At 42.7% G+C, this 17,660-nt stretch overlaps 1 protein-coding gene across 2 annotated transcripts; it reads left to right on the forward strand.

Moving 5' to 3' along the window:
• The first annotated feature begins 4,927 nt into the window (after positions 1-4,927).
• Positions 4,928-16,607, forward strand: ALAS1 (5'-aminolevulinate synthase 1). Of its 2 annotated transcripts, none has more exons than XM_077822449.1 (11): positions 4,928-5,046; positions 5,920-6,135; positions 7,820-8,038; positions 9,252-9,401; positions 9,564-9,786; positions 10,850-11,034; positions 12,174-12,353; positions 12,502-12,666; positions 13,970-14,238; positions 14,873-15,035; positions 16,307-16,607. In XM_077822449.1, the coding sequence occupies exons 2-11, from the start codon at positions 5,937-5,939 to the stop codon at positions 16,465-16,467; spliced, it is 1,914 nt and encodes a 637-aa protein (XP_077678575.1). In that variant the 5' UTR covers positions 4,928-5,046; positions 5,920-5,936; the 3' UTR covers positions 16,468-16,607. The 2 variants fall into 2 exon arrangements, with proteins under 2 accessions (XP_077678575.1, XP_077678576.1); XM_077822450.1 differs by lacking the exon at positions 4,928-5,046 and adding an exon at positions 5,404-5,423.
• The last annotated feature ends 1,053 nt before the right edge of the window (positions 16,608-17,660 follow it).

The following is a 17,660-nucleotide window of genomic DNA, read 5'->3' on the forward strand; positions in this document are numbered from 1 at the left end:
CAACATCAACGTAGGATGGCCGGGAAAGGTACACGATGCTCCCATCTTCAGGAACTCTGGTCTGTTGCAAAAGCTGCAGGAAGGGACTTTATTCCCAGACCAGAAAATAACTGTTGGGGACGTTGAAATGCCTATATGTATCCTTGGGGACCGAGCCTACCCCTTAATGGCATGGCTCATGAAGCCGTACACAGGCAGCCTGGACAGTAGTCAGGAGCTGTTCAACTACAGGCTGAGCAAGTGCAGAATGGTGGTAGAATGTGCATTTGGACGTTTAAAGGCGCGCTGGTGCAGTTTACTGACTCGCTTAGACCTCAGCGAAACCAATATTCCCACTGTTACTACTGCTTGCTGTGTGCTCCACAATATCTGTGAGAGTAAGGGGGAGACGTTTATGGCAGGGTGGGAGGTTGAGGCAAATCGCCTGGCTGCTGGTTACGCGCAGCCAAACACCAGGGCGGTTAGAAGAGCACAGGAGCGCACGGTACGCATCAGAGAAGCTTTGAAAACCAGTTTCATGACTGGCCAGGCTACGGTGTGAAAGTTCTCTTTGTTTCTCCTTGATGAAACCCCCCGCCCCTTGGTTCACTTTATTTCCCTGCAAGCTAACCACCCTCCCCTCCTCCCTTTAATCATTGCTTGCAGAGGCAATAAAGTCATTGTTGCTTCACATTCATGCATTCTTTACTCATTCATCACACAAATAGGGGGATGACTACCACGGTAGCCCAGGAGGGGTGGTGGAGGAGGGAAGGAAAATGCCTCACAGCACTTTAAAAGTTTACAACTTTAAAATTTATTGAATACCAGCCTTCTTTTTTGGGGGCAATCCTCTGTGGCGGAGTGGCTGTTTGGCCGGTGGGCCCCCCACCGCGTTCTTGGGCGTCTTGGTGTGGAGGCTATGGAACCTGGGGAGGAGGGCGGTTGGTTACACAGGGGCTGTAGTGGCAGTCTGTGCTCCAGCTGCCTTTGCTGCAGCTCAACCATACACTGGAGCATACTGGTTTGGTCCTCCAGCAGCCTCAGCATTGAATCCTGCCTCCTCTCATCACGCTGCCGCCACTTACTCTCTTCAGCCCGCCACCTCTCCTCCCGGTCATTTTGTGCTTTCCTGCACTCTGACATTATTTGCCTCCACACATTCGTCTGTGCTCTGTCAGTGTGGGAGGACAGCATGAGCTCAGAGAACATTTCATCACGAGTGCGGTTTTTTTTTCTTTCTAATCTTCACTAGCCTCTGGGAAGGAGAAGATCCTGTGATCATTGAAACACATGTAGCTGGTGGAGGAAAAAAAAAAGGGACAACGGTATTTAAAAAGACACATTTTATAAAACAGTGGCTACACTCTTTCAGGGTAAACCTTGCTGTTAACATTACATACATAGCACATGTGCTTTTGTTACAAGGTCGCATTTTGCCTCCCCCTATCGCGTGGTTACCCCCCCAAACCCCCCCCCCCCACCGTGGCTAACAGCGGGGAACATTTCTGTTCAGCCACAGGTAAACAGCCCAGCAGGAACGGGCTCCTCTGAGTGACCCCTGAAGAAAAGCACCCTATTTCAACCAGGTGACCATGAATGATATCTCACTCTCCTGAGGATAACACAGAGAGATAAAGAACGGATGTTGTTTGAACGCCAGCAAACATACACTGCAATGCTTTGCTGTACAATGATTCCTGAGTACGTGTTACTGGCCTGGAGTGGTAAAGTGTCCTACCATGGAGGACGCAATAAGGCTGCCCTCCACAGAAACCTTTTGCAAAGGCTTTGGGAGTACATCCAGGAGCGCTGCGAATGCCAGGGCAAAGTAATCCTTTTCACATGCTTCCTTTTAAACCATGTATAGTATTTTAAAAGGTACACTCACCGGAGGTCCCTTCTCCACCTCCCGGGTCCAGGAAGCAGCCTTGGGTGGGTTCGGGGGGTACTGGCTCCAGGTCCAGGGTGAGAAACAGTTCCTGGCTGTCGGGAAAACCGGTTTCTCCGCTTGCTTGCTGTGAGCTATCTACAACCTCATCATCATCATCTTCTTCATCCCCAAAACCTGCTTCCATGTTGCCTCCGTCTCCACTGAAGGAGTCAAACAACACGGCTGGGGTAGTGGTGGCTGAACCCCCTAAAATGGCATGCAGCTCATCATAGAAGCGGCATGTTTGGGGCTCTGACCCGGAGCGGCCATTCGCCTCTCTGGTTTTCTGGTAGGCTTGCCTCAGCTCCTTAAGTTTCACGCGGCACTGCTTCGGGTCCCTGTTATGGCCTCTGTCCTTTATGCCCTGGGAGATTTTGACAAAGGTTTTGGCATTTCAAAAACTGGAACGGAGTTCTGATAGCACGGATTCCTCTCCCCATACAGCGATCAGATCCCGTACTTCCCGTTCAGTCCATGATGGAGCTCTTTTGTGATTCTGGGACGCCATCATGGTCACCTCTGCTGATGAGCTCTGCATGGTCACCTGCAGCTTGCCACGGTGGCCAAACAGGAAATGAGATTAAAAAGTTTGCGGTTCTTTTCCTGTCTACCTGGCCAGTGCATCTGAGTTGAGAGTGCTGTCCAGAGCAGTCATAATGGAGCACTCTGGGATAGCTCCCGGAGGCCAATACCATTGAATTGTGACCACAGTACCCCAAATTCGACCCGGCAAGGCCGATTTAAGTGCTAATCCACTTGTCGGGCTGGAGTAAGGAAATCGATTTTAAGAGCCCTTTAAGTCGAAATAAAGGGCTTCATCGTGTGGACGGGTGCAGGTTTACATCGATTTAACGCTGCTAAATTTGACCTAAAGTCCTAGTGTAGACCAGGGCATAGACACCTAAATGAAATGTTCATGCTTTTAAAATGATGTGCTTACCACTTCTGGAAATCTGGCTTGCACATCAGTAACATTATCTTCCATGAAATCATTAAGGCAAATACTTGTACTGTTTAATAACAGAACCAAAACTGCACGGTCATTATTCCACCAGTATCAATGATCATTTTCACATGAGTCCAAAAAAATTACTGAAAGTTTGTGGAGTGCTTTTAATAACCTAAACGCTAGTGCCAAGTAAATCACCAAATGTGATATATAAAAACGTAGATTGCACTCATGATCCATGAGTGAAATATCTACTAAATCCTCAGGATAACTGATGGACTGTAAATTAAAAGATAATGCTGCACTGTTTAGTTAACTTACCGCTGTTGACAGGTTTCAGAGTAACAGCCGTGTTAGTCTGTCTTTGCAAAAAGAAAACGAGTACTTGTGGCACCTTAGAGACTAACCAATTTATTTGAGCATGAGCTTTCGGGTAAATTGGTTAGTCTCTAAGGTGCCACAAGTACTCCTTTTTCTTTTTACCGCTGTTGTTTGTTTTCCTGGGTATCTATCAATTCCCCCTTGCTTGCTCTGTCCTCGCTCCTAGACAATGGTGCAGAGCTGCCTGTTTTCTAGTGTTAGCATCGGAGTTTAACAAAGTGTCAATGTTTGAACAAAACAAACCCTTGTTTACATTAGCTGTAGCTTGAATGAGGTAAACAGTAAAGATCCTGTTGTTAATGCTGAATACTACCTACTTTCTTAAACATAATTCAAAATGAAGCTGTCTCTTAGCTAGGGATTGGGAGGAGTGTCTTACAGCAGAAGTAAACAATAGTTGGCATGGTTTTAGTGCTTTTAAGTCATTTAATTAAAAAAAAAAAAAACACGATACATGTAATAAGTCTGGCAATGCCTTAGAAAGGGGCTGACAGAAGGATATGCGAAGCAACAGTACATAAGCAAGGGTAACGGTCCTTAAAAGAAGGGGTGGCTATCCAGTCTTCCTGTATCTATGAGCTGGGTTTTGAGGAGTGGAGGAGTCACCTATCTATTGTCTTGTAGCAAATTTATTTGAGGGAGACAGTATGGGCAGGTGCCGTCTTGCTATCAAGTCTTAGACCCACATAGAGTTGATGTGATATTTATCTTATCCCACAAAAGTATCTGTCCATAGCACCTTTCACTGTAGAAGTTCAATGCCTTTTATTTACTATTTGCATTGTGGGAGTGCTGAGGAGCCTTTGTCAATTGCACCAGGTGCTGTACACAGAAAGCTAGCTCACCAGGAGCTCCATTTTACAGTAAATAAATCAAGCCCCCGAGTTCAAATATCTTCTGAAAACTTGCCCAGGGCACCAGTAGCAGAGCCAGAACTAGAACATGGGAGGTGATTCCCAGACCCCTGTTCAACTTTAGCTCACATATTATACCACCAATTGTAACATGGACACACTGAATCACAAAGCTGAAGTAATGAAGTGCATGTAAATGGCAGGAAACTACCCTGCATCCTCCGTAGCTATGGCCCTGCCTCTCAGTGGGGCTAGCGCTGCCTCTAGCTGTCCCCATGGTGGGGAGGGGACAGTGCCCCTCCATTCTCCCCATACTAGCTTGAACAGGGAGGCCGTTGCTCCCTTCCTGGGGCAGATCCATATGCAGCCACCTTTCCCCCTCAGCCTTGTTCAGTCCCAAGCCCCTAACTCCCTGGTCAAGCCGCTGCCAGGGAGCAGCCAGGTGAGAGGTCCCCTTTTCCTCGCCCAGCAGGTCCTTGTTCTCTCCCCGTTTCTGCCCTGGGAGCTTCCCTCTTCGGCTCCCCCAGAGGCAGCGCCTAACGGCATCGCACCTCCAGCTTCTGCCCCAGCTCTCCCCTTCCCGCCTCCCTCCCCCCGTGCCTCTGTCCCTTCCCAAGCCCCTCCACCCCTGCCCCGCCCTTCTCCCTCCCCTCAGCAGCCAACGCCGCGCCGCTTGCTCCCTCCTCCCCGCAGCGTATAGGCGGGAAGGCCCCTAGGGCATCACGCATGCGCTATAGCGCGGGAAAGGACTGGTGAGAGGCCTCTGCCAACGCATGCGCCTCTGCCGTGAGTATGGAGGGGGTACTGCGGGGCGTCGTCCAGCTGTGCGCATGCGCGGTGCTCGGGCTAATTATATAGGGAGCTGCGGCTCGAGAAGATCGCGGAGGAGCGTTGGAGCTGGAGGAAGGAAAGGGCACGGCACGGCACGGCACGGCACGGCACGGCAGCGGGTGAGGAGCGCGGGCCTGATTCGCCCGCTATTCAGCCGGTCCAAGACTGGTAGGAGGAGCCGGGCCCCTGCCCAGACCGCCACCCCATGAGGGGGCTCTCGGCGGGGTCCTCGCGGCGCCCGCCGGCCGCAGCTGGTCCCGGGGCTGGGGACGCTGCGCCCCCCGGGGAGAGGGCGGGGCTGTGGGGCGCCGGGGACCCCGCTAGGCGCATCGCGCTCTCTGCGCCTGGCTCGCCAAGGCGGGGTCAGGTCCCCCGGGGCCGCTCAGCTCTGTGCCGCTTTCCGCTGGCCCGGCGCCCGGGGGGAGCCGCCTCGAGGCCCCCTCCTCCCTGTGCCCCCTTCCCCAGCCGCTGCGGGTCCCAGCCTTCCTCCAGCCTGGTGTGTGACAGGGACACGGTCAAGCTGAAATCGTCAGTTAAAAATAGCCTGGGGGGGGGCTACAGCTGCCCCCGGGGCGATTGTAAAATCGCATTTCCGTGTTGGTTTTGCGGTGGAGGCAAATCGCGGGCGGGGCGGGAGATATTTTAAATGTTGTTTTATTACAGTAATCCTACAGTCAGGTAAGAAACCCAGCAGATCTGTGAATAGGCTGCTGATGTCCATTTAAATTACCCAGGGCTTTCCCTTCACTTCCTTTTGGACTCGCTTATGTCTCCCTGTTAAGATATTTCTGATACTATTATGTGGTTCTTGGCTTAATTCATGCCATTATTATTCGCAAAGGCCACACTGTACTGTACTGCTTTCCATCTGCTATAACTTAATTGTGTTGTGTATTATTCAACTCTGAAGTAGTCTGGAATATGGTTGTATATGTAAGAAATCCTCTAATACTTGCATTTAACACTGTTACCATTCCTATATCTTGCTACAGGATCAAAAAACCTGAAAATGGAAACGGTTGTTCGCCGCTGCCCCTTCCTGTCACGGGTATCCCAGGCTTTTCTGCAGAAGGCGGGCAAGTCCCTACTCTTTTATGCTCAGAGCTGCCCTAAAATGATGGAAGTGGGGACCAAGCCTGCTTCCCGTTCCCTGGGTACTTCAGTTCCTCACTGCCAACAAGCTGAAGAAACAACCCCACCCAATGACAGTCAGTGTCAATTTTGTGTTTTTTTTTTATAGCTAGTTAATAATGTACAAGCTACCCAGAAGCTTATTTATTTTAATCTAATTTTAAGCTTCAGCATTTTAGATTCTACTTACAACTGCATTTATGTTTAATATTAGATCACATCCTTTTCTTTACATTTGTCAGGTTATGAGAGGTTATACAGTAGAACCTCTCAATTGCCCCTAGTTTTGCTTTCTCAGTGACTGGCATGAACACCTCAAAAAGACTGAAATGTTTACCAGTAAACATCTCAAAATGTTGTCCTTACTCATTGTTGCTTATGTTCGTGTTCAAACACTTCAGTTTTTTTTGTTTTTAAAAAAAGATTGGTCTCTGATTTTAGTCTGTCTGGTTTGTTAAACTTTGCTTTGAAGGTAAACTACTTAATCCTGTAAGATTCAGTGCCTTGCTTGTTGCACTTAGAATAGAGTTATGAGTTTGGAATTCTAAACTTTGGATTTGGTAACACGTCTGAATCTTGGCTTTATTGTAATACAATAGAAGTGTAAATGAAATCAGTTTCAGTGTGTAGCACACACTGAATAATTGGATGGCAAATTGTGGGACGGGAAACCTGGTTGTTTTGAGGAACACACCACCTTCCAAAAGACTAGGAAATGCAGAGAATGCTATAACGCTCACCTTTTGCTGTGGGAGCAAAGGTGAAAAGCTACGCAGTATAGAAGAAGCAATGTTGCCTACACAAGAGGAAAATGAATTGTGTCCCTGAAGCTGTTTCAAAGCAGACAGTAAATTATTACAGGACAACTTTAGGTGGATATAATCTGCTCTTGTCAGATAACTTGCATCCTAGGTGCATTATTCTACAACATTCCATCTTTTTAACTTGCATGTATCTGCACTACATTAATATTCACTGGTAATGACCATAGGGTCCCTTGTTCTGTAAGATTTCCGGGGTGTCATTTTTATTCAATTGTTTTCACATTAACAACCCTTGAGTTTTTTAATAAATGCTTCCTGCTTAAGTAGACAAGGAAGAACTTTTTTTAAACACTTTGGGAACTGCCCAGCCAGAAGGAAACTTCTGGAAACTGTAACTGCCTGAGCTGGTGTACTCCCCAAGTATTTTGCTTAATCTTCTCAAACACTTGTTGCTTAAAACTTAACATATATGGCTTCTTTGAAAGTAATTGGACTATTTTAAAACTGAAGTTCATACTCTGCAAACTCTAGTGTAATGTCTGAGAGCAAAGTTCTACTGATCATAACTATGTAATTGGTGCAAATCCAGGTCAGTGGCATTCTCAGACCTCTTATGATTTGTGGCTGTTTATTGACCCTTGCTGAGAAAATTCCCTAGAGAATTTATAATCGGAAATAGTAGGGGAGAAGGGGCAACTGGGAAACTGTCAGCTGAAAACCATTTAAATTGAAATTAAACTCATCCACAAAGCACACTGACCCCTCATTTGGGGAAGAGGCAATAGTATTGCACTCCAAGAAAATTTGGATTTAAATGTTAATCAGATACTGAAACTTCATATTGTGTGATAATGCAAGTACAGATGGCTCAGTTGAGCAATTCTGAATGGTTTGTGGCTTAGTGTAATAGATAGTTGTCAGAGAAGTTTTGTTCTTGTGCAATCAGATCACCCCAGTTTCTCTTTTTTTAACCTGTGTTTTGTTTCTCCTGTCCAAGAGGCCAAAAATTCCAAAGATGTGTCCCAGGAGAATCCCAGTGGATCCCAGCTGCCTATTGGCCATCTACCTGCTGTTACTAGCCAGAGCACTAGTCAGAGCTCTGCCACTAAATGCCCTTTCCTGGCAGCTCAGATGAACCCTACGAACAGTAATGTTTTCTGCAAAGCCAGCCTAGAACTCCAAGAGGATGTGCAGGAAATGCAGGCTGTAAGAAAGGGTATGTTTTTATGTATGCTGCAATAGACCGTGAAATCTAATCTTTTGTAACACTTTGCTTGCTAGCACTAGTCTTTGAGATAAAACCCGTGTCTGACATAATTGCTACCTTATAGGTCAGAGTGAGGGTCATGGGACACTGCAACAAAAGGATTTTATTGCAGAATATAGGGATTTTAATTGTGCTCATGCAGTGCTGTTTATATTACTCACTTTGTTGTATAATCTATTTGATGCCAACTCTCTGTCTACAGATGTTTTTGGCAGCTGGCTTTAGTGAGAATTATGTTCTAGTTGCAAAACAAATATATGTCAAGCTACAGCACTCTGAGTTAGCTCTAAGAAATATCTCTTGATATTGCTTATAAAAATTCAATGTCTTCACCGAAAAGTCTTACCTATATGTAGAACACATTAGCATTGCTGCCTACATGAACATATTCAAAGAATTAAGCAGCTACAGGCTGGAAAGCGCAAAGCAGGACACTAAAGACAAGAAGTAATTTAATAGAAACCACCTCCCTTCTGCCCTGGACTGTCTTCTCCTTAGTATTTTGATTTTAGTAGTGCCTAACTGCCCTGATCAGAAATTGGTGTTCTATTACACATATCACTATACAAATAAGACTGTCCCTGCCATAAAGAGAACAAAGTTGCTTTCAGATTAAAGTAGTTTTGTCAAAACTCTGTTAAAGGAAGGCTTTTCTTTCATCAATAATAACGAAGTCTTGCTGTTTCCTCTGGAAGAAATCCGTTTGTTCTTTACCTGTCCACTCCAGCTTTTCCAGTCTGCTGCAAGTCCTAGTAACCATGATCCATGTCAATAGAACAGAAGCTTGGAATAATAGAGAAACGCTTACCTACAACTAAAGCATGTGTTTGGCTCTGGTAGCCTACATATCACCTTCTTATGTCAACTGAATTGGTCCCAGGCAATTATTGAATCTTCTCAATTGGCCCTCAATTTTTGTTAGACAAGATTTGATTTCACAAGGTCTGAGGAAAGTATACACTGCGTTCTCTTCAGCTTCTGAGTCTTATGGCTCTGCTGTAGTGTCTCAACTAAGATTTTTTTATTATTATTATTTTAAACAATTTAAGATATTGGATTTGTAACTTTTCATGGCATTCAATCTTTATTATTTTTGATATAAGATGGTGTGAAACTGACTTTAATAATCACTGGATTTCTTTTCAACATCTCAAATATACAGAGTTTACTAAAACACCAGTGAATCCCACTGTGATGAATAGCAAGACTTCGGGAGAAGAGCAGAATGGCTTGCTGAAGAAGTTCCAGGATATTATGTTAAAGCAAAAACCAGACAGAGTATCTCATCTGCTTCAGGATAACTTGCCAAAATGTAAGGATCATTCTTGTTGTTGTTTGACTAACAGAATGAATTAATCTGAATCTGCTATTAGTCTCCTAAATCCATTTTTGCAGGGTCCAGCTGCAGACAGATCTTTTGACATTCAGAAGTGTTAATTCTTTCTTGTATTTAATAGCCTCTCTCCTCTTCTAGCTGTTTCTACTTTCCAGTATGACCAGTTCTTTGAGAAAAAAATTGATGAGAAAAAAAAGGATCACACGTACCGTGTATTCAAAACTGTGAACCGAAGAGCACAGATCTTTCCCATGGCAGATGACTACTCTGATTCCCTCATCAGCAAAAAAGAGGTGTCTGTATGGTGCAGCAATGATTACCTAGGGATGAGTCGCCACCCTCGAGTGAGTGGAGCTGTTATGTAAGTAGTTCTATAACTTAAATTAAAAGTAAAATGTTTGGTAACTGCAAGGTATGCAGTGATCTACAAGAAACTGTACAAAACTACCTTCCCTAGAACAGGTTTCAGAGTAACAGCCGTGTTAGTCTGTATTCGCAAAAAGAAAAGGAGTACTTGTGGCACCTTAGAGACTAACCAATTTATTTGAGCATAAGCTTTCGTGAGCTATAGCTCACTTCATCGGATGCATACTGTGGAAAGTGTAGAAGATCTTTTTTTATATACACACAAAGCATGAAAAAATACCTCCTCCCACCCCATTTTTTCATGCTTTGTGTGTATAAAAAGGTCTTCTACACTTTCCACAGTATGCATCCGATGAAGTGAGCTGTAGCTCACGAAAGCCTATGCTCAAATAAATTGGTTAGTCTCTAAGGTGCCACAAGTACACTTCCCCCCCCCCCCGAACATACATTCTTTTGGGGGGGGGGATTTTGAGCTTGTCATAGCTTTGCGTTAATGATTGAATTCCTTCTGCTGTGTAAAGGGTATTGCTTTTGAGCACATGAATATCCTCCCTTCTCACTTGTTTGGCTACTAAGTGTCATAAAACAATTTAAAATACAGTTGGCTCTAGTGCTGCAATGCTTTAACTGGTGAACCCCTGATATTCCTCCTTTCTGTATTTGGTTATACGTGGGGGCTTATGGGAAAACTGCTGGACCGCATACTGTAATTATCTTAACATGTCTCAGTACCTATTAAATACAGATAGTTCAGCATAAGGCAGTGGAGCCTTACAGTTTTTGTAAGGGGCACAGCTAGTGACTTTCATTAGCTTTGAGCTCATGAAGTTCCTTGCAAAACTTAGTTTTGGCCTCCAAGATCCTTATTCAAACTGTAAACAAATACAGTTGCACCTCTTATACCCATTTCTCTTTAACCACTACTGCTTTTATGTAAGTTATTAAGGAATGGCGGTTTGTTATAGAAGATAATGTCCCTTTTCCTGAATTGTTCACATGCAGCTGAGAGTCAAATAGCATTGATTAATGCTGCTTTCCTTTTGAACATTTTCTTAAAGGGATACGTTGAAACAACATGGTGCTGGAGCAGGAGGCACCAGAAATATTTCTGGAACCAGTAAATTTCATGTTGATTTGGAGCAAGAGTTGGCTGATCTCCATGGAAAAGATGCAGCATTGCTGTTCTCATCATGCTTTGTAGCTAATGATTCCACTCTCTTCACATTAGCTAAAATGTTACCAGGTGAGATCTGATGTACTGGATACTATGCAATGTAATACTACATTCCCTGCAAATAAAATACCCTGAAATTTCATTGAAAACTTCTTTCAGATAACTGAGATTCTGACTTTTTGGTCACTAAATATCACTTTTTAAAAAATCAGTCTTCACTAACTTCTATTGTGGTGGCACCTAAACACCTTGATCAGGATCTGGGGCATTGTTCTAGATGCCATACAATAATTTCATCGGGCTGCACCTATATCAGACACAAAGTGGGGATACAGCCTATGACCAGAGTGTCCAAGGTGGTGGTTGGTACATATCTCAGTTCCATTTATTCTCTTTAATATTAAAGTGAGGAACTTTAAAGGGTAGGGAAGAATGGAGAGGAGAAGTGAGAAAGGAGACTGGCAGTGGAGGGACTGAGGGAGAAGGACATTTGTTGAAGACAGAATCAACCAGCAAATATCTGAAGTTGAAACTGTAAAGGCAACCTGTTGATATCACAGGGGCTGAGGAGTATTGGAGGGATGGGTGGCAGCAAATGACACTCTAGTTGGATGTCTTCCTGCCCAGTTGCTGTAACTCCCTGCTGTTTCCAGAGGCTGGCTTCACTTCTGGAAAGACCTACTGTTTTCCCCACCCCATGTAGCTGCAGGTGGAAGGATAGTTTTTTCCCCTGGTATGGTCAGGGTATGGTTAGCACTGGTAAACTGACTCTTTCCAATCCTGTATCTGCTGTTGCTAGAGAAATGTCTACAGTTAGACATTTATAGAAGTCTTAACAGTTAAGACCAAATATAAAATTAAATTTTAAAGTATATTTCTTTGGGATTGGGTGTCTACTTGCCTTGAGTCAGTTATGCAAATTTAAAGTTGTGAATTCCCAAAAATAAGTGTCCTAATTTTAGAAGTGCTCTAAAGCAAAAATAGAAAATACCACTATTTTTAGTGGGTCTTAAAATTCCGTCTTAAAAATTGTATGTATTGCAAAGTTTCTGATTTAACAAATTTCTATAGCAACCCCTCTCTTCTGGGACTAGAACACAAGTTTATCAGCACAATCCCATTTATATAATTTTTAGGTATCTGTACAATCATCTGTCCTCTCTCTCAGTACAGCCATAACCACTAGTAACCTTTGGTTGTCCCTTCAGGCTGTGAGATTTACTCAGATGCAGGAAACCATGCCTCCATGATTCAAGGAATTCGGAACAGCAGAGTGCCTAAGCACATATTTCGCCATAATGATGTCAATCATCTCCGAGAACTACTAAAAAAATCAGATCCATCGACTCCCAGAATTGTTGCATTTGAAACTGTTCACTCAATGGATGGTGAGTCTGCTTTAAAAAGCTTGTATCCTTGGTTAAATAGGTGCCTTACTGAAACACATACGTTGTCTTTGTTTATTTAAGCTATGAAATGTGTTTACCATGAAAAGCAAGAACTCGCAATTAATTGTGATTACTGTTTTGATCTCAGGTGCAGTGTGTCCATTGGAAGAATTGTGTGATGTAGCTCATGAGCATGGGGCAATCACTTTTGTAGATGAAGTACATGCTGTTGGGCTGTATGGAGCTCGGGGTGGTGGCATAGGAGATCGGGATGGAGTCATGCATAAAATGGACATAATCTCTGGAACACTTGGTATGTGTATTTTCTTACAAAAGCGTGTAAATGGCAGCGAAGTTCATGCTGCAGACAAGATGAAGGAATAAAATGAACTCAAATAATGTCAGTAAACTGACTTGTTCCTAGAAATTGAAGCATGGGATTTTTAAAACAGCCTGACTTAGGCACACCACTTCCATTAACTTTCAAAGGCACTTGGGCTAAGTCACTTAGGCTGATTCAAAAATGCCATCTGAAATAGTAAATTAGCAAAATGACCCTAGTGGCATAGTCCCTACTCCTCTAACAGAGAATTCATGTGTGAGAAAGTTAATTGTGGTACAGTACTCTATATTTAGATCTTAACTCTCTTTTGTGTAAGGTGGAATGTTCCTAATCCAGAAACCCGAGATGGGAGTTATATAAGGAGATTTGGCGAGAACTGAAAGAACCAATAAAATTCTTTTGGATGCAATGCAGACTGTTTTCTAACTATTAGAGTTCAAATAGTTTAAACAGATTTTTCACATTTTCCAGCATGTACTTAAAATAAAGAGCAAGAGTTGAAACTCCACCGTAGAAAACCATGTGTTGGGGGTTTTGGTTTAAGAATTTTATTTGCAATCTCAAACATCAGCATGAGATAAACAGAAAAATAGTGCAGTAGGGTTCAGTTTAATTTGGCTTTGCTTTGGCCTTCAACTCTTGGGTGGTTACTGTACATGCCCAGTAGATTGCATGAAGCACATAAATAAGATGCAACTAGAAGACAGGAGTGATGGTTATTTTAGGAATAGATTACCCACATAAACCTGCTGAAGAAAAAAGCGGAGGTAGTGGAGTACAGATAATGGTCCTGAGTGTTTTAAACTCATTGGAATATATTTTACTTACTCCAATACGTACTGAATTTGTTAATATTTTGGGTAGGATTTACAGTTTTCTTCACTGGCATTTAAAATACAGTGCAAGAGTCTTTTGTCCCAGAAATCATAGTAGGTACTGGGGTGGGGGGCGGGTTAGTGTCAAACAATGCTCTTGTAGCGGTCACAAGGTTTGTTCATAACAGGGTGGGAGTTTTCTGGGGTGGAGTAGATTAACCTTGTTTTGTACTAATTTGTAAATACTAGAATAAAATTGAGGACCCTTATTGTGTGCTAATTATTGGAAAGACTTAATTGTGTTGCTGATAGGAAAGTCAGGATTTGGAGTTCTAGTTCTCAAATGTTTGTCAGAATGATCTCTGATTCCAAGAAAGTGTAAGTACAACTGTCAGATCTTGGCTTGCAGCTCTCTTCTCTAAAGGATAGAGTAAATCTTGACTGTTTCTTCTTTTCAGGCAAAGCATTTGGTTGTGTAGGCGGGTACATTTCCAGTACAAGTTCTCTGATAGACACCGTACGTTCCTATGCTGCTGGCTTCATTTTCACAACATCCCTGCCACCCATGCTGTTAGCTGGTGCGCTTGAATCAGTCAGAACTTTAAAGAGTGCGGAAGGGCAAGTTCTTCGACGCCAGCACCAACGCAATGTTAAACTCATGAGACAAATGCTGATGGATGCTGGACTCCCTGTAGTACACTGTCCCAGTCACATCATTCCAATCCGGGTAACTAAAGATTATGGTATCTTCTTTTTAAGTTGTTCCACAAGAATAAACTTGTTTGTATTACAGAAAATACCTGCAACTGTATCTGACTTGCATTCTTACACAGCAAGCTAAAGTGCATAGCTTATTTTAGGTTTATGAAGTATGATGTAGGCTGAAGCTGAGGAGGTTTTTCCTTAAATTACTAAAACCTGCTGTTTTTTGTTGTGTGGTTTTTTGTTTTTAATTTTGCAGCAAGGTGTTGGCGAACAAATTGAATTGGCAAATGCTAAAAGTTCCATTCACATTTAATATGAAATTACAACACTAATTTTTTTACAACAGTCTAAATTTAAATATCTTCAGGTATACAAAAATGCATACTAAAGGAATTATTCATTGGAAGTACTCTCCTAAGAATAGTAGGAGGAAGTTTTAAATTCCCTTCTATACCACGTTCTGTTCTAATAAGCACAGGGAGGACAAAATGATTAAATTCTGATTTTTGTTGGTAGTCTATACTTAAATTGGAATCTTCCACAGATTGTGGCTTTTAACTAATTTTTCAAACCTAAAAAGTTGTTTGAGATTGTTTTCTGATCATTACACATGCACTGTTCCAGTTACCTTGAACTTGACCATTTTGTAAATCTAGGTTGCAGATGCTGCTAAAAATACTGAGATCTGTGACAGACTGATGAGCCAGCATAGCATCTATGTCCAGGCAATAAACTACCCCACAGTTCCACGTGGAGAAGAGCTGCTGCGTATTGCCCCTACTCCTCATCACACACCTCAGATGATGAATTATTTCCTTGGTGAGTGAATGGACTTGGACAGAGTTAACACAAAAGCATTTTATACAATCTTCATTCTGAAGATTTACAATGTGATCCCTGATCTATTGCTAATTTAAAGAAAACATCTACACTTTGCTAGGCCCAGCTGGGAAAGCTCACCTTGGAAGAAGGTGAACTATTGCTACGAATGAAGCGTTAGAAAGTGCTATCAATGTTTCCCATTGATTTGCCTTAGAACATGAGTGGTGGTAGCTAACTGTCTGAAAGCTACAAAATGCTGCAGGACAGAAGCCCAGAGCAGTACTAAACCAGTCTTCAGCCATCTTATGGTTTATACACATTCTAGTTTAATGTTTGGGGGTTGTGGTTTGTTTGTTTTTTTTTAAATAGAGGTATTGTCTTATAGTGGGTGCTAGTTTAATAGTGCTAATCCATGATTTTGCAGTTTCCATAAGAAATCACCCAGTCATCTGTACATTTTAATCAAGATTCGTTGCAGCAAAGCAGCCTGGTATCTCACCGTTTCAGTCCTGATTAATCTGTACCAGTTAATAGCTAGAAAATGAGCTTTTGGGACCCCTGGATTTTCAACCTAGTGAATCCGGGCAGAGGTGGGAAGTCTGTGCAAGTGAGCCTCCCAGCCCAGTTGACCGAGTTAGCACAGCTCATGCTAGTACTCTAAAACTAGCTGCATAGACAGCACTTTGAAGTTGCAGCTTGGGCTGGAGCCTGGGTTCCATAGATTTGTGGGAGGGGGGCTTCAAAGCCTGAGCCACAACTTCAAAGTGTTGTTTATACAACTATTTTTAGAGCACAAACCCAAGTCTGTTGACCTGGGCTGGGAGGCTTGCTTCCATGGTTTGTGTAGACAGACTATGCTGGCCCTGGGAAAATCTTCCATGATTTCAGGTTAGTAAACTGTAAAATGGGGTAACAGCTACCTCGTGGGCATGTTGAGAAGCTCTAAGTGCTTTTTGATTCTCTGAAGAAAGGCTGTTCCATTTTATTATAGAATAAGAGTAATGGGCTGTGGCTGGACGGATAGGTACCTTTATAACTTTGAAGGTGAACTAGTGTCAGTATTTGAGAGCTCCCTCAACACCTTTCTTAGCTAAGCAAAAGTTGTCAAGCATTTCAAGTAGGTTGCTTTGTTTGTTTGGGTTATTTTTACTTTCACTTCACCTCTAAACATTGCAATTCATGCAGTACTCAGTGTTGGGAAAGAGCTGTAGGTACTGAAAGCTTATTAAAATCGGAATATTCTTAAATGTCTTCCTTTTGTCTAACAGAGAAACTGATGGCTACATGGAAGAATGTTGGTCTGGAGTTAAAACCACACTCTTCAGCAGAATGCAATTTCTGTAGAAGGCCTCTGCATTTTGAGGTGATGAGTGAAAGGGAAAGATCCTACTTCAGTGGCATGAGCAAACTAGTATCTGTTAGTGCTTGAGCGTAACCTGTTAACCCTGTTGATGTCTAGTCCTCTTGAATATCCAGATAGCCTTGGTAGCCTTTTTAAATTGCATATTAAATTATAACATTTTAATCAATAGTCTAAACACAGCTCTGAAAATAAAGTTCAAAACAGTATGTCCTGCCTCTGTCCTTTTAAACTCATGGCTGTTGTATTAGCCTCTACAACTAAGACTGTAGGATTAGTGGTCAGAAACATGAAGTGGAACAAAAACAATCTCAATTCCACCTTAATCTATTGGTAAATCAGAAACTACATACTATCTTTTGCCATTGTAGCAATTTCAGTGAAAGTATCATTAAACGGTACATTATATATGTAAGACTTTTTTTTTTTTTTCTTGCCGTTAGGTGAAAAGGAAAGTTGTAATGAGAACTAGTAGTTGGCTGTAGACCTGACACTGTATAGGTCTTTCTGAGTTCAGGGCCCTGAAACAGATTTACGAGTGTAGTGCTCTCTTTACAAGAACTTTTGCTAGTCTATGTAGGGGTTTTGTTTTTTAAATCTTAATCCTGTGCCATGTCACTTCTTGAGGTGCACCTCATATTTAAAGTAGAACACCCCTGTACAGTAATAAATTTGGAACACTTGCACTCTCTTCCCAGCAGTACCTTCCCTCTGTCCATGAATCAATGGGGGAAAAAATAGCTTGCATATTGTCCACTTGATCACTTCCCTGAGAAAATTACACAGTGCTTTTTCCTTCTCACACCTATGCAATTACCTCCTCATGGAAATTTGTACAAAAACACAGTCAAGTTTTCCAGTAACTAACAGTGTCAAGCATTTTATGAACATAAGTTTGGGATTGCTGACTAGATCACTTCAAATCCTGTATTATATGTAGTGATATCAAGCAAGCACAGCCTGGTTGGGGAGGGAACAAAACATGCGGTAGGTAGCCACTCTATGGGGCATGCACACACCTGACTCAGGTGTACTTTTCCCTTATCAGTCAAAACTGCTACCTAGTTCATCCCATTCACTTAGAGGCAGTGGGGCATGCAAGTACAATGGTCTCCACCTAAATGAAGAAAAACTTACAATTAAAGCACTCAATTTGTGTTCTCTAAACAGAGTGCAGCAGATCAATAGTATAATAAAAAGCTCACTTACCTACCACATATTGATAGATATCACTGTCATTAGAATACTTGTGGCACCTTAGA

Source organism: Eretmochelys imbricata, chromosome 7 (genome assembly GCF_965152235.1).
Source record: "Eretmochelys imbricata isolate rEreImb1 chromosome 7, rEreImb1.hap1, whole genome shotgun sequence".
Lineage (NCBI taxonomy): Eukaryota > Metazoa > Chordata > Testudines > Cheloniidae > Eretmochelys > Eretmochelys imbricata.

What these genes read in the sequence shown, in the direction of transcription:
- ALAS1 (XM_077822449.1), top strand. Translation starts at nt 5,937, where the DNA reads ATGGAAACGGTTGTTCGCCGCTGCCCCTTCCTGTCACGGGTATCCCAG. An exon ending in AACAACCCCACCCAATGACA is followed by an intron (nt 6,136 to 7,819) that starts GTCAGTGTCAAT and finishes CTCCTGTCCAAG; the next exon opens with AGGCCAAAAATTCCAAAGAT. An exon ending in ATTAGCTAAAATGTTACCAG is followed by an intron (nt 11,035 to 12,173) that starts GTGAGATCTGAT and finishes TTGTCCCTTCAG; the next exon opens with GCTGTGAGATTTACTCAGAT.